Source organism: Meleagris gallopavo, chromosome 14, assembly GCF_000146605.3.
Source record: "Meleagris gallopavo isolate NT-WF06-2002-E0010 breed Aviagen turkey brand Nicholas breeding stock chromosome 14, Turkey_5.1, whole genome shotgun sequence".
Lineage (NCBI taxonomy): Eukaryota > Metazoa > Chordata > Aves > Galliformes > Phasianidae > Meleagris > Meleagris gallopavo.
This window is the reverse complement of record NC_015024.2, coordinates 15,161,175-15,176,639: the sequence shown is the minus strand read 5'-3', so window position 1 is coordinate 15,176,639 and position 15,465 is coordinate 15,161,175. Positions and strand designations below refer to the sequence as shown.

Sequence of the window (15,465 nt, the reverse complement as noted above, 5' to 3'; positions counted from 1 at the left end):
AAGAATTCAATCCTGTTTCATCCATTATACACATTTTCTGTCTCCCATGGAAAACACATTTGTCTCCTATGGAAAACGAATTAACACAGGATGGATTGGACATCACAGCCACAATCAAAGCAACTGACTCCAGATCTGGATGGTGGCAGGGAGACTCAAGTAGCCAACCTAAACACCTTGGTTTAACAAGTTACCATTCAGCAGCTGAGGAGCAAGCACAGCCACGTGTGCTGTTAGATCAGAGCAAATGTGTACTAAGACAGTTTAGCCTACGGCCAGAGAGGTTTCTTTTAACAAGCATTACATCATATTTGCTACGAACCAGGACTTTGCACATAGATAACTACCACAGCATAGCTGACATCAGTAAATTATTACACGGAATTAACTCAACTATGCACGAGCCATAAGATGATTAGCTCGGTGATTCAGTACATTTGGGATGTGACGCCTATAGAACAGCATAAAGCTTGTGAGGGAAGCCCTGTCAGGTTACCAGAATGCTGGCATTACCACTCTCTCATTTAAGAGACTCAGTACATTAAAAATCGATGACAAAGTCATCAAACCGAACTCATTCATTTCATTGAACGTAGGCATGATACACGTCATGCTTCCCACAGGAATACTGGCTTTAAGGCAGCAACATTCAGCCATGTACAAACCAAGCACAGGCCAGTTGTAGCCACAGATCGCTTTTGCTTTGATTTTAAATCAGTGGTACAGTTTTATGTCCCACCAAATTCTATGTAAATGCAAGCTGCTATGGAAGGAGGAGACCTACCCTCCATCCCTGGAGGCATTCAAGGCCAGGCTGGATGTGGCTCTGGGCAGCCCAGTCTGTTGGTTGGTGACCCCACACATAGCAGGGGGGTTGAAACTAGGTGAGCATTGTTGTCCTTTTCAACCCAGGCCATTCCATGATTCTATGTACGGTCCTCAACCCTCCTTGGGTTGGGTCTTCTCACTGCACAGCCACAGCACAGTGCTGTGAGCTGAAGGAAAACATGACGTTTTTTGGACACATGTGGACCTTTCCGACTGCCTCAGAGTGGGGAGCTGCCACACCTCACTCCTTCAGCAGGGAGGGAGCGGACCTGTGGCTGGAGACAAAGCTGGGCATGGCCATCCCTCCCAGCAGCAGCCTGTAGCCACAGGACACCAGGTGTAGCCCAAAATCACGCCGCGAGCAGCGCAGAGTCCTGCTGGCAAGCAGGAGATGAACTTTTACCCCAAATTACTGCTTGGAAGTAAAGTAGTTAAGTAACAGATAAGAAGCTATATTTTTTCCCCTCCTTGAATCACTCAGAAGTTAGAAATGACTGAGGCTTGGATTCCACGTATCCATGCTATATGGGACATGGCTGGGAGAACACTGAACCTCCACTCCAGCATGTTTACCTCTGAAATGTACTGGAGGAGACTTAGCATGAGGATGTTTTGCTCTGGAGCACATTTAGGGCTGCAGTCTGAGCACTGCGCTGGCATGGCAGCTGCCTGCTGCTACTGCCTGCTCTCCCAGCTCCTCTCCATCACACCCTGAGCCAACAGCATGAGGGAAATGCTGGGGCACAAGAAAGCAAGTCAGCCTCTACAACTCAATGAGATGTTATCCCTCCAGTCCTGGAAAGCGTACAGCCATGGGTACTATTGCAATGATGGGCCAGCTCTAAGCCTGGAATTTTCTGGGGAAAGGCAGAACTGTGGGAGCAGTTCCACAGTCCTCTTGGCATTTCTCATCCAACATCTGAACACACTGCACCTCCTGGCAACTGTGTTGTTGCTGTCACCCAAAAGCACATTGCAGAAAAGGCTGTACCATTGGCTGAGTGCAACTACAAGTCAGTGTGCAACAAGCGAAATCCATTATTCAGTTCCCATTTAAAACAGAATATTCCTCAACTATCCAAATGCAGAAGCAAAGCAGTGCCTTCAGAATTAAACTCTTAATTAAGAAGTGGGCATTTAACACAGTTCCCTGTAAACTGCATATAATCCAATTTCTGCACTTTCCTGTTTCCATTTCTCATTACTGAGCATCTTTCATGTTTTAATTCACATGACACTAGATGTGCTGCACTAAACAAACAACTTCTGAACTTCAGAATAACATGGAGGTTAATTACTAAACCAGATTTTTAAGTGAGAGTAAAACTCTATTAATGCCTAAAGCAATGCTAAGCCTGACAACTTAATTGAAGTTCAGCACTGCAGAGTTAAACTGCCTGGAGAGCTTCACTAAGCGGCAGCTCACACAATGACTTAGCCCACCCAGCTCAGGGTCTCAGCTTGTCTCAGAGCTTCTAAGCAGCAGAAAGACATCAGCCCTCTCCCCCAGAACGTGATGCTCTGGGAAAACACCCACCCTGAGTTTTCTGCTCATTTCTCAACAATTACTGGAAATGCAGAAGGAACAAAAACTGGAGCAATAAACATGGTTTATTTTCCATACTTCATGTTCTGCTATTCCCAGTCAACTACAGTTACCAAAACATGCCAGAGCCCGACAATACAGCACAAACTGTAGCCTGTACAGTCAGCACACATTCACTGCTCTGATACCAAGCAAAGACTGCTGTGGCACGGAACAGCACCCGGCTCTTCTTTGTGATCAACAGCCCTGTTAAAGATTTGTGTTTAATTTCTGCAAGCTCTCCAGTTTGCTGGTCCCTAAGCTGCCAAAAGCAAGTCACCAAACACTAAAATGTAGCCCTGGATAGCTTCACACGGGATAACCAATGCCAGAACAGTCAAGATACTCAACTGCATGTGTTATTTGTTGAACAAATGTACGCTGTCCTGAGGAACACAGAAGCAGTTCTATGTTACAAAAGGCACTGAAGAACACATTCTAGAATTATCCCTAAAGCAAGAAATGTCCAAAGTTCATGTTTACTATTTTAAAAGCAATTTTAACTTCATATATGAATTCATAACAGACAAGTTAGTGCTGGTGCATCAAAGAGCTGGAATATTTTAGTCAACAGCCTTGTGGAATTATTATTACACATGTTAAGCAGTGCTGATAACATCACAGGCAATGAGCATCTGACAGGAGCTTTGCACAAACAGCACTGAGGCACAGCTCTGTGCACTGGACACCTCCGCATCAAAGCTGAAGTGCTCATTACATGCTTTGCAGCTCTGCCATGTAGGAGAACAACACAGTGAAGAACCAGCTGAGATGGAGTCAAAACAAAGAAGCCACCTCCAAGGGGAGGCAAAGGATACAAGGATTGCACACCCTACCAATGCCTGGACAACTGCTTGATTGAATGACCAAATGCAACAGTTTAAATTAAGAAATAACTCCGCTTGTCCAGCTTACAAAAGCAAAGCTGAAACAGCACAACTGAGGTGAAATGGTTCGGCCCCTTCAAACCTACAGTAATACAAAGTTCAACACAGCGATACAAAACTCAACAAGTAGTTTCTATCTGAGTTAGGCACAAGAGAAGCAAAAATAAACAAAGAAACATACACCTGCTTTATAGTGTGTGTGCATGGACAAATGCTGGAACAGGTTCCCTAGAAAAGCTGTGAGGTCTCCACCTTTGGAAGAACCCAATGCCAACAAGACGTGGCTCCAAGCTGGACTCAATGAAATGACTCCTCACAGCCACCAGGAAAAACTGATGACTCTTGAAAATAGCTCTATTCCAAACATGCAGAACCTTTCCATTCTGATCTGAGAGTAGCCAGCAGCAGAGCTCCCATTCAGAATGCTGCAGTCACAAACTGCTCCTTCTTCTGGATGAACCCCACACCAGAACGTGCCAATATCACGGGCACACAAAGCATTCAAAGAATCATTCATCACCATTTAGGCAAATCTAACTGCCTCTCCCCCCAACGCCTACAACCTACCAACGCTGAGAATGTTATCTCTTCCCTTCATCTCACTCAAAATAAAATTAAACAACACAAACCAATGTTATCATCAGGACATCAGAAACTAAATGGGTGCTTAACTCTTTCTGGAGGGAAAGAAATGTCTGATTGATGGTGGTCTTCCTGCTGAGCATCTCATGTCACAAAGATAATGCATTTATCTTTTCCTAGGACGATTTCCTACTTTTCTTTCTTATGCATGGAAGTGGAATACACCAAATCATGGCATCAGGCTTGGAAGTCCATTGGATTTAACAACCATACACTGAAAACTCATCTTCCAATCCAACGCCATTTTTAAGCCATGTGTTGAAACCTCAGCACAGCAGCACAGCTCCTGCACTACAGGTTTGCTGGATCAGGGATGGGGGACTCCAACATATTTGTTACCCGAGGGCTGCAACAAGTTTAAACCTATGATTACAAAGCCAATTGATTTAATTCAGAGTCTGAAATAAAGAAGACATGGAAGGGTTTTTCTGAACTGCAGTTTAATTAAGAAAAGCCTTTAAGCATATGCTTAACTTTAGCATGCGCTTACACTTTCCTGACTTGCAACTCCCACTATACAAAAGATTCAAAGTACATTAGGGAAAGAAAGAAAAAGCCCTACAGGAGGCATTTGCTCAGGGAAAATGCTTTTGGGAGAGACCGTATAGCATTTTAATATGTTGAGTACCTTTAAGATTTCAAATAAGCAGAAGTTGCTTCTAAAATTCCAGGCCATAAACCAGCCCATATTTAACTTCTTGAATTTTAACTCGAATTCTCATCTTCATCAAGCAAGATGCCAAGAAACAGAACAGAGCCTGTTACCAAGACCTTAGATAAAATTCAGTTAAATTATCCAGATGGTTTCCATTCCACAGAAAATACTAAAGCAGCAGTTTGCCGAGCACAGCATTCTCTAAATGCACAAAATAAAGTGAAAACAATACACAAGTGGAACGTGCAAATGCTGAACCAGTTATATTTTTGTTCCAGCAGAAATGCAATACAATCAGTACCATCTTGCAGTTCCAGAGCACCCATCTTTCTGCTGCCGAATGATTTTGGGTGCTGCAAAGGGAGCTCTGCAGGCTACTAAAGTCTCACCAAATGCATGCAGTTTCTAATTTCATCGCTGATTTCTCCTATACAGAAGATAGGAACTATATTTCCATCAGAGCTCCCAAAGCCAAGCTTTCCTTATAGCACTGCATGAAGTCAAACGGCGCCTACTGAACGTCTTCTGTACTTGGGATGAGTCTGCAAGCAGCCAAATTTAGTAGTTCCCAAAAGCACAGCCTGATACTGCAGCACTTCAATACAGGGAATAGCGATTGCAAAATCGGAATTTCAAGAGATGTGAGAGTCCTTGCCACAAGAAAGAAGTAAACACAGTAATAAAGTCAATAATAAAAACACTGAAAACAGTAATAAAAACAGATACTGTGACTTTCTACATGGTGTTACTTCAAAAACCTGGTCTTCCTCAATGCGAAAGTATTAAATGACAGATGTGAAACACGCATCGGGTAATGGTATGACAGCACCCAAAATCATTCAAATCTAACAGCAGAACTTCATTTCATTTCAAGATTGACATTTCTGCCTGCAGCATCACCACGAAGCAGCGCTGCTACCTCCCAGATGATCCCAAGGGAGGAAGGTTCCATGCAGCTCTCTGTGGCACACAAAACAGTCAGCCCAGCCCCAGCATCAGTAGGGCCGGCAGCTCCTGGGATCACTTTGTGTGGTAAATACCAAAAGCTGTGTTAGCTGGGAACCAAATTATCACTTGCAGAATAGTTTTGCAATTAGATTGAAACTGTAAATTGTGCAACAAGCTAAACTCAAAAAAACAAGTCTGTGACAGAACAAGATTATGGTCTATCTCCTGCCTTGCTCACTTCACTCCTTGGAAATTACCCATTTTTACAGATTCTAGCTTCTCCTGCTGCACTGCACACTGTTTCACATTCCTAAAAGGTGAAGTGCTTTCAAGAAGTGACCTGTATGTGCCTTCACTCCTCATATTCTTCTCTACCAATACATACTGCTAAGAGAAGCCCTTCAATCACCAATTTCAGAGTCAGTTTCCTCACCCCTTGCTAACCCCTCTGCTTCCCATAACTATAGCAATGTCTTGCCTTCATCCCACTGCCTGTGCCACAAACATCACCCCTCAGGGCTCACGCAGCTCCCTGTACTTCAAGCTGTGACCCCAATTGCTGAAACTTGGCTAACAGCCTTTAAGGAACAGATGGGGCTGAAAAATTTGTGAGCACGTCCTCCATGCTTCCTGGTAGAGCTGCTCCACTCCAAAAAAATCATTTTCTGAAGCAGGATGAGAACAATCCCAGGTAGATGCTCACTAAGCCACTCCTGCTCCTACCAGCTCAATGAACATTACACAAGGCAAAATAGAGTAGCTCCTGTTGAAGACACACGTTGAAAAAGCCACGGCTCATTGGTTTGAACAGAGTGGTGGTCACACTGAATGCAAACATGAATGTCTGCAGTATATATCCTTACATCCCCCACTAGCTGACTCAGGTCTGATGAGACTGGCAGCCTGGTCCGATGAGAAATGTCCCTGCCTGGAGCACAGGGACCAAACCAGGTGATTCTGAAAGGTCCCTTCCAGCACAAACCACTCCACGGTTCCCTGAAGCCACATTTTCCCCACACGTTCTGTAATGAATATAAACACCCACTTCACATGGGTGTATTTTCTGTTGGTTTTGCAGGGTTTTTTTTTATTCTTTTTTTTGGTTGTTTATTTTTTTCGTTGTCTTGTTTTTCCCCTCCCCCCTCCCCCAATTCCACTAAGGAGCAGAACACACAAAAATGAGATGATGCAATACAAAACCAAAGGAACATAGCCGTAGGTGCCCAACAGGATGTGACAGGTGGACAAGCAAGCAAGCAGAACGGGAGGATGAGGTCACAAAATAAGCAGTTACACAGCACACCACTAATCTTAGATTCCAAACTCATTATGCACAAAACTAACAAACAAAGGAGCAGCTTAACAGATTTACACCGTGCTTCTCCAAGGGTGGAATATCAGATAGTGACATTCGTCTTACAACAGCAATAAACAAACAAGAAATCCCCACAACTCATAACTGTGCCCATTCCTTCACTAGGCAAACTGATGTCCGGGATGAGCTTGCTAAAACTGTAAATATTTGGTACAAACAAAGATTGCAGAGCAGAAACCCAAACAATAGTTAATGGCATCCCAAGAGACACACTGCAGAGGCCTCACGCTTCTCTGTGGTCCTAGCAGCCCAGAGCAAGTTTCCCCCTTTGCTTCTCTGTAAGATTACCTCCCTCCTGCATGTTGGCATATCTCATCTCTGATTTCACACCCCGAGGTCGTAACTTATTTATTTAGAGTGAAGTACACAAGCACTGTAAGAAGGAAGGGGTTGCTTTGTGCCCTCTCCCTCTGTTCTGCTACTCTGACTTTACAGCCTTGTTTTTTATCACCACGCAGGTTCACGTCCAGAAAAAGCACTTCCAAAATAAATCTTGTTTTACACAAACTCTCCTTCTTTATTTAGAGAAACCTCAAAGAATCCTGAAAAGAAGCAATGAACGTACACAAAGCAGGTTGAGCCCAGCTCTCCCACTCGAGATCTCTCAACCACCCCCTTTCAGCTCCCGGCACTATCTCAGCTTGGCAGTGTGTGAAGCTCCAAGACCACAGCCCCCTCCTGCCCCCACTCCTCACCTCTAATGTCTGGCAGCTCCAAGTCTCTGCTCCCATTTCCTCACCCTGAAGCAGCTTACAGTTGAGTTAGCTCCATCCCAAGCCTTTTAGCTGCCTTCTTCTAGTCCGGAAAGAATCACAGTAACTCCTATTTTCTGTATGTGTTTACATGTTACAACAGGATGGCTGGGAGTAAGATTAGTAAAGATCGTTAATCATCCCTTTCTCCATTCTCTGAAGCATCCCTCATTCAGAACATTCCAGTGGTTCCCACTTCTTTTTCTCGTTACTCCTCTGGTTTCTCTGATCCCAAAATCCCTGCCCTGCCAGGTTTCTACTCTTTGCATAGCACTTTGTGCTGAAGAAGAGGAATGGTGTCATAGCATCCACACTTTGAAACTACAGTACCTCTTATTGGCCTAATGCTTAGAGACACATCAACTTGGCAAGCCTCCAGCGCCTAAAATATCTCAAAGCTGATTAGCATCTTTCCATCTACCCAAAACACTAATTTTCCCCATGCAAAGTCCTTTTCTCTTCAAATTCGTCTCAAGTAAATCATTTAATGGAACAGCAGGCCAAACCATGCACACCAATGAAATTCTAAGCAGATACAAACCTTCCTGCTTCCTACAACTTCAGCCCTCTTGTCTCTTCACTCTTTGCAACCAGTAGGTGAAGAAAGCCAGGCTGGCTTAACCCAACAAGCCACACCAGTCTACTGATAATAGGATCACTAAGGTTGGAAAAGACCACTAAGATCACCTAATCCAATCCCAACACCCCCCCACCACGGCCACTGACACATCCCTCAGTGCCACATCTACCTTTTTCCTGGACACCTCCAGGGATGGTGATCCCACCACTATGCCAATGCCTCACCACTCTGAGAACAAGTTCCTCCTAATATCCAACCTGACGCACAGCAACCAATGAAAGCAGCAGCTTGAGAGAGATTTAAGTTCATTTTGTGTCCAAAGAACAGCCACGAAGGGAAACAGAACATACCTGTGAAACTAGCTCACGGTTTTTTGGGAAGCGTTTAAAAGGATGAATCCAAGAGATTGCCACATTGCCTCAAATGTGTCAGTTGTTCTTAGCTGAAACATTCTCACTGAATAGTGACTGCAGGATCACCCTCCAGCTGCACAAAACTAAACCCAAAATACACTGGGTATAGAAAAAAGAAAAAGAAACAGGGTATCCATTTGTCCTTAATGCTCTTCTCCTCCAAGTAATACACAATTCCCAAAACAAACTCCCCATGTCTGCAAATGCACGTCTGCTTAAATTGTGAAAGCATAATCTTCATGGAACTGATTAAAAAAAAAAAAAACTTGTTTACTGCTAAAGGCTACTAATTACAATATTAAAATAGTAGCCCAAACCCAGCATTAAGCTCGCGTTCTGCTTTACATAGCAGTACAGGCACCAATCATCGCAGCGAGCAGCCCTGCTGGCTGACGCTGGAAGCTGTAATTATATACAGCAGCAACACATTTCTGCCCTCAACCTGCCTGGCCGGTCCTCGCAGCAGCTGCTGGCAGCAGGGCAGGGCAAGGGGCTGCACATTAGTTGCTCAGAACCATCAAGCACTGAAGGAAAAAGCACAACCCACCCGGCCACGGCTGCATGCTGAGAAGAGAGCTGCTAGCACAAACACAACAGCAGCCCTTGCAGCAGAGATGCTACCAGAAAAAGTGAGCATCATCCAAGCACACTGTTAGTGGTTGAAGTATTAACTAGCAGTTGCATTCTAAGCCTTTCTTATCCACGTTCACAACTCTTTTACGTGGAGCAGCAATACCTATGCCATGCTGGAAGAACAGCCTGTTTAAAATCCTTACTTTCAGGTGAAGCCCATAGACATCAACAGCCAGGCTCCTGTGAGTCACAAGGTGACACTGTGGCCAACATTACGAGGACAGAGTGCTTTGAGAAGACACACAAAGCTGTGCCTCTTGCCATCCCTGGGCACGAAGGCTGAGGGCACACTGCAGCCCTCGCTAGATGCACTATTTCAGTCCTGAAGCTCAAATCAGCAGCAGCATTTTACAGCTGCTGTGGGTGAAGCAATAGCATTATTTTATCATGAGTCTAGAATACGATGCTTTTTCCTAAGCTGTTCTCCCCCCAAATGAAATGAAGTGTGAAATTATATGCAAATCAGTAGCTGCCTTGTGCTTCCCAGCAGCAAAACAGTAACTAGTATAATATATAGTGATGGTAGTTAACAGTACAGCAAGATCTGCCAGGCTACTCTGCCTCATCACATCGTATTTGATCCAGCAAAAATGATAGGAAAACACAATAAATTTTTATCAAGTACAAACACTACTATGATATATTTTGAAAACTTTTAGAATCTTAAATAGAAAGAGACAGACAATAATGGCCAAGGGCCCGAGCAGCTTAATGAAAGCTGGACTCTCATTTTGTTCCCGGAGCTGAAATGGCAGACTGTGCTCCAAAGACAATTAGCAGTCAACGTGCCATTTCAATTTTAGCAGAAAAGTAAACAGAAAATTATTCTCATTTCACTCTCAACATCTCAAAGGGGCTCATTAGGGAACACGAACAGAAACAGGGGTTGTCTCCTGTACCCTCATTTTTAACAGCTGGACTGGTTTCTTCTTATTAAACTTCTAATCTTAGAGTGTACAGATGATAAAAATTTGTTAGTAAGATAATGCGTCCAAGGGTCTCTTTTGCTCTCTTCTTCTAGATCCTGACCACACAGTGCAGCAGGAGTTGGTCACACTGCCTCCAACAGTTCTGGAACAGCCCTCTGAGACCATCACAAAGAGTGCAACATACAAACACACAGCACAGAATGAGCTCCATGGAAAAACAGACCAACTCCAGTTGTAACCCGGGTTCTCAAAATCATTGTTAGCCAGCAAGGGAGGCTCAGCAGTGAGGCACGGATTTACTTCATGTAGATTGTGTGGACTCACAAGGAATGCAGCCAATAGTTTGATAAATGCATCTGCCCAAAGGTGCAGAGTCAGTGCAGTCAGCTCCGTCCCAAAATATCTGCGTGCTGCATGATGAGCTTGGCAGCCAAACACAGTTCTCCTGAGAAAAGCAGGCTGGGGAAGTGAAAAGGTAATGTTTAATAGCTCCTATCAAAGCAAATGCTGAACAGAATTTCATGGGCTATTTCTGTTTCTGTGCTAAACAGCAAAGGCCTACTGCAAATAGCAGAGAGCGTTCCTCTAAAGAGAAAAGGTCACAGGAATCTTTCACAATGGAAAATGCTCTGTTACACAGATCAGTACCAGCTCCTAATACAAAAGAAATACCATTTTTCTGTGCAACTTCTTATTGTCTCCATATGTTTACACAACAGAGATGCCAATTGCAGCCTTTCCTTTCAAGTCTGTTTTCAAAAATAAAAGAATACAAGAATATTTGGCTAATAGGGTTTCCTTCGAGTGAAGAGAACATGAGGTGCAGAACAAACGTGAGATTACTGACTCACAGAAACGCCGTGGAAGACATTTCAAAGACACAGACCTCTAGCTCAGCTCTGCTCCCACTGCCCTCAGCTCAGGCTCTTACCATTGCCTTCAGCCAACACGAGCTGCATACCACTTCCAACTCAGACATTATTACCTTTCAGTTTAAAATACATAACGATCCTCATAACAGAGCGAAAAGCATTTCAGGAACTTTTTAAATCTGTTCCTCCAAGATACATTTTTATTTTTTTAAGCACGCTGAGACACAGTTCCTGGATGGGAGCACATGTGACCAGTTCTAAATAAAGTCTATTTTCCACTTCTTGCACAACTGGAACAGATGTAAGCAGTAGCCTGAACAAACTGCATTGCAGAACCTAACCAGAATATAAAACACTCAAATAAGATCCGTAAATAGCAGTGCTATAAAGACTACCTCCAGTAAAGCACAAATTCAGTGCTGAGAAGCCTCAATGTAATCAAATCCAAATTTAATCACGCTGCAAAGTTCATTTGCAAAATTAAATTTGATCATCTGCAGATTGAGGCACTTCAGAAGAGTCCTGTTGGGCTCCACAATAAGCACACATCTCAGAAACGTTTGCCTCTGGTTACATTAACATTTCCTCAACAAACACTGGGCATTACGAGGAAAGCTGTTATTAAATTCGGTCTTCAGCACTCAGCACAGTACCAGGAGAAAGCCAGTGCTCTCCAGGGGATCCCAGCTGGGCAGAGGGGAGGTAAAAGCAGATGGAAGTAAGGTACCGACAGCTTACATCACTGCCGCAGCAATGACAAACTCTACAGCTCAATGCTATTGCTCATAAAGCAAGAACAAGCTTCCTCTACAAGTAACACACAACTTAAAAGCATTTCCTAATAATTTTTTCCACTAAAAATAACTCCGGTAGCTGCATCGTTCCAAACCAGTCTGAATATAAACTGGCTGCAAAAGGGTAAAAGAAAATAGCACAACCAGTAGCAACCTAACTGCAGGTATGTGGCTTTATTTAGAGCAAGGAAGTAAATGACAACAGCTGATAATTATGGCCTGGCACTTCAGAGGCAGCTCACACCAATGCACACACGTTACAGAGAATCAAGAAAACAGAGCATTTGAATCTTTTTTTTTTTTTCCCCTCAATTTTTTTTGGCCAATATTTGGGTCAGTTCAGTGCACTCTGTGCACCTCAGTGGGTCAAGCTGTGCCTTCAGTGGTACTCAATCAATATCCACCCAAAGGGAAACGTGTACAGAACAGGGCAGGAGCCGGGTCAATAAGTGGTAACAGCATGCAGAATAGGCAAGAGGACAAAGTAAATATTACAGCAACTGCGAGCAACAGCAGCAGGCTGCGAGGCCTTCGCTTAAGATCCCAGTTTGATACCCAAGGTAGAGCTTTAACAAGTCAAATGATTTAAAGAAACCGCGTTAGTACTGTGACAGATGTACTGTAACTGTGTTCTGGTGGCTGCGTGCAGAGGTGACATCTGTGTTTATTTCTGGCAATCGCTGATTACTTTCTTCAATTGATTGTCTGAAAATAAAACTCCACCCATTTCACTGTGCACTGCTTACACCAAAAAGGAAACCTTATTTACCTGCTCATTACACAAGCACGTATGTACTCAAGAGTGTGTACTTATAAATTGGTCTCCAAAAATAAGGCAGCAGAGGAATGAAGTACAAATGTGAAGAGGGGGAAGGAAACCATGCCCAGCCACAGAGACATGAGTTCAAATCCAGTTTCCTCCCACAGCGAGGAGTCACTCTGGAGAAACCAAAGCGACCAAACCATCATCTCAGTTTTCAAAGATGTTCAACCACAACAAATTCCAGAGAACCCTAAGTGTATCTAGCACTTTGTACAAGAAGCTAGGTTCTTACAGACCTGGAGAGCTTAGGAAACGTGGTTGGAAATGATGCATCTTTGCCCAATGAGTTCTCTTCGTCCTTTGTGATTAAAGCTTTTTGCTGACATTTTTCCCTGGCCTCTAGCATTCAGTTGTGGCTTGGCCTAACTTCGTACAGTATTTACAGCAAAAAGCTTTTGTTATTGGACCCCTGGTGGCTTTGGATTGCAGACTTGAATTATGAAATATGGATGGACTAACTGAGAGGGCACATCAACAAGGAGGAATATCGAGCTGGATGTCATACACCAGAAAACAAGCAACTGGGGAAGATGCAAGGAGAACATGAACTGAACAAGGGGCAGCCAGGACCAAGTTCAAGTGCCAATAAAACATTTCTTCTTGAAATGTCAATGTAACACAAGTGTAATGTACATACAAGGTCAGAGCCACTGGCACTGCTATGTACTGCTGAGTGGTGTGGCTTTTTCTATCTACTCACAATTTCAGTACTATGAGTAAGCTGAGGATGCTTCTCACTTCTTATTGTTAAAAAGCATCAGAGAAAGTCCTGAATGTCGCTAGGAAATCAGCAGTTCTCACCAGGGAAAGTAGCAGATCACTATTAAGCCCCATCTCCTAATACCAGTGCTTGCCTCTGTTCTGCCTGCACCCCTGGGTAAAGCTGTAGAGGAGACTGTAAGAAAGCAGTTCTCGTGGCTACAGCCACATTATGACACCATTTGAACCTGGTGCTGTGCTATTACCCTGATTGCATTACAGGAGAAAGCAGCACAGTGATGCTGGATTCCCCAACAATCACCCATCAGGCTTGGTTCAGACCTGAGCAGCATTGAAGGACTACTGAAATCCCCATAGATTATAATCTGCATGCTATGAAGCAAGCAGGCTTGTGAGCAACTTCTGCCACCCATTATCAGGTTCCATCAGTATGGATCTGGAGCTAGGTTTACATGGACCTTGCAGGGATGTCTGGGTCCTTGACCCTTCAGCTCCAGCAGGGCCAGGAGATGCTGGGACTCACCTGGAGGTGACAGCTGCACACAAGGCAGCAGGCGACATAGCAAGGTCAGCACACAAGCCAACATGCTGGGGAAAGTCAGGGAAGCCCAAAGTGACAGCAAGGCAGCACATCACAAGAGCCAAGAGCGCTTGTAACATTTGTGCAACTTACAGATTACGGAGGAGATGATTGCAAAGGGACAAAACTGTAGCACACACCAGCCAGAACCTGAGGCTGCCACAATCCGGGCTGATAGCTGTGAATTGGTGACCTGCACGGTGACTGCTACAACACGGTCACTGTCCCCACACCACCCCAGCTGCCTCCACAGCAGCAGGTCTACCTCCTCTGCACCCTTCACGTCTTTCACTATGAGACTGCCGTGTTTCTTCAGCACTCAGAGCATGATCAAGAATTCATCTGAAGTCAGTCTGACACGCAACGCAATCCAAGTTCATTCCAGCAGTTTTTAATATTTACCTTCCCATTCATTTTCCGGCTACACACACAGCCGGACGCAGAGCATTGTTCAGAAGCACAAGCCGTGACTGTGAAAGCAGGCTAACAGCCCCGGCTGCAATGAGATCCACCCATAGCAGAACCTGGTGCTGAGGTGAGGGTTCACTCCTGGCCCTGAGCTCAGAGTAGAGGCACACAGAAAGCAGAGGAGGGCTCAGGGTACCTGGGGGCACTTCCAGCACGAGTGAAATCGAGCACCGTAATACACCACAAGAAATAGAACTCTGTGTGGTTTTATTCCCCTTTAAAAAAAAAAAAAATACCTAAGCGACACAGCCGCTTCAGATAAGAATAAAGTGCGGATCTGCAGGAAGAAAAAAAAAAGACAACACTTCAGGAAGAAGCTGACACACCTCGCCGAAAGTTTCCAATCCCCAGCGCTCACTCGCACATAACACACCTGCTTTCAAAGTCAAATGAAAGAGATCGGCCCGGAACGCGAGACCTTGCGGCGACCGAGCAGCCAACGCGCAAAGCTCGGACCGCATCTCAGCGCCTGTCCCCGTCCGGCCGGGGCTGCGGGACTCGACGGGGCCGTGCAGTGCAGTGCAGTGCAGGGCAAAGCAGAGCAAAGCAGTGCAGTGCAGGGCAAAGAGTGCAGTGCAGCCGGCCCCGTGCCCCGCCGACAATGCCCTTTACATAATGGCACGGCGGGGACGGGCCCGCCCCGCGCAGGCCGAACAAAACTGCCATTCTTGCAGGAAGCACCGGCTCAATGGCTGCTTTTAACGCGCTGCTCCGCGGGACGTTCCCCTCCGGTGCCGTTTATCGCGGCCGCTCCCAACCCGTTCCCTTCCCCCAGGCCCCGATCCACGCCAGGACGGCGCGTCCTCCGCGGCCCGGCCGCCGCCGCCCACCTGCTTTTAAGCGGCTGACTCTTCAGCTCGTAGTACGTCTTGGGCTCCTCGTGGAACTCCTCTCCCACCTCGAAGTCCGGCACGATCCCCGACTCCGCCTGCATCGTCGCCGCCGCGAGAGGAGAGCCGCGAGGTGACCGCCGCTCCGCTC

At 45.2% G+C, this 15,465-nt stretch overlaps 1 protein-coding gene across 4 annotated transcripts in view; it reads right to left on the bottom strand.

The window, feature by feature from the left end:
* Positions 1–15,459, bottom strand: part of MITF (melanocyte inducing transcription factor) — a 91,922-nt gene extending 76,463 nt beyond the window's left edge. For all 4 annotated transcript variants that reach the window (XM_003210181.4, XM_010718716.3, XM_031555617.1 and 1 more), the window contains exon 1: positions 15,315–15,459. In XM_003210181.4, coding sequence (XP_003210229.2) covers positions 15,315–15,418 — 104 coding nt within the window. In that variant the 5' untranslated portion in view covers positions 15,419–15,459. The remainder of the gene's footprint in view (positions 1–15,314) is intronic.
* Positions 15,460–15,465: the final 6 nt, after the last annotated feature.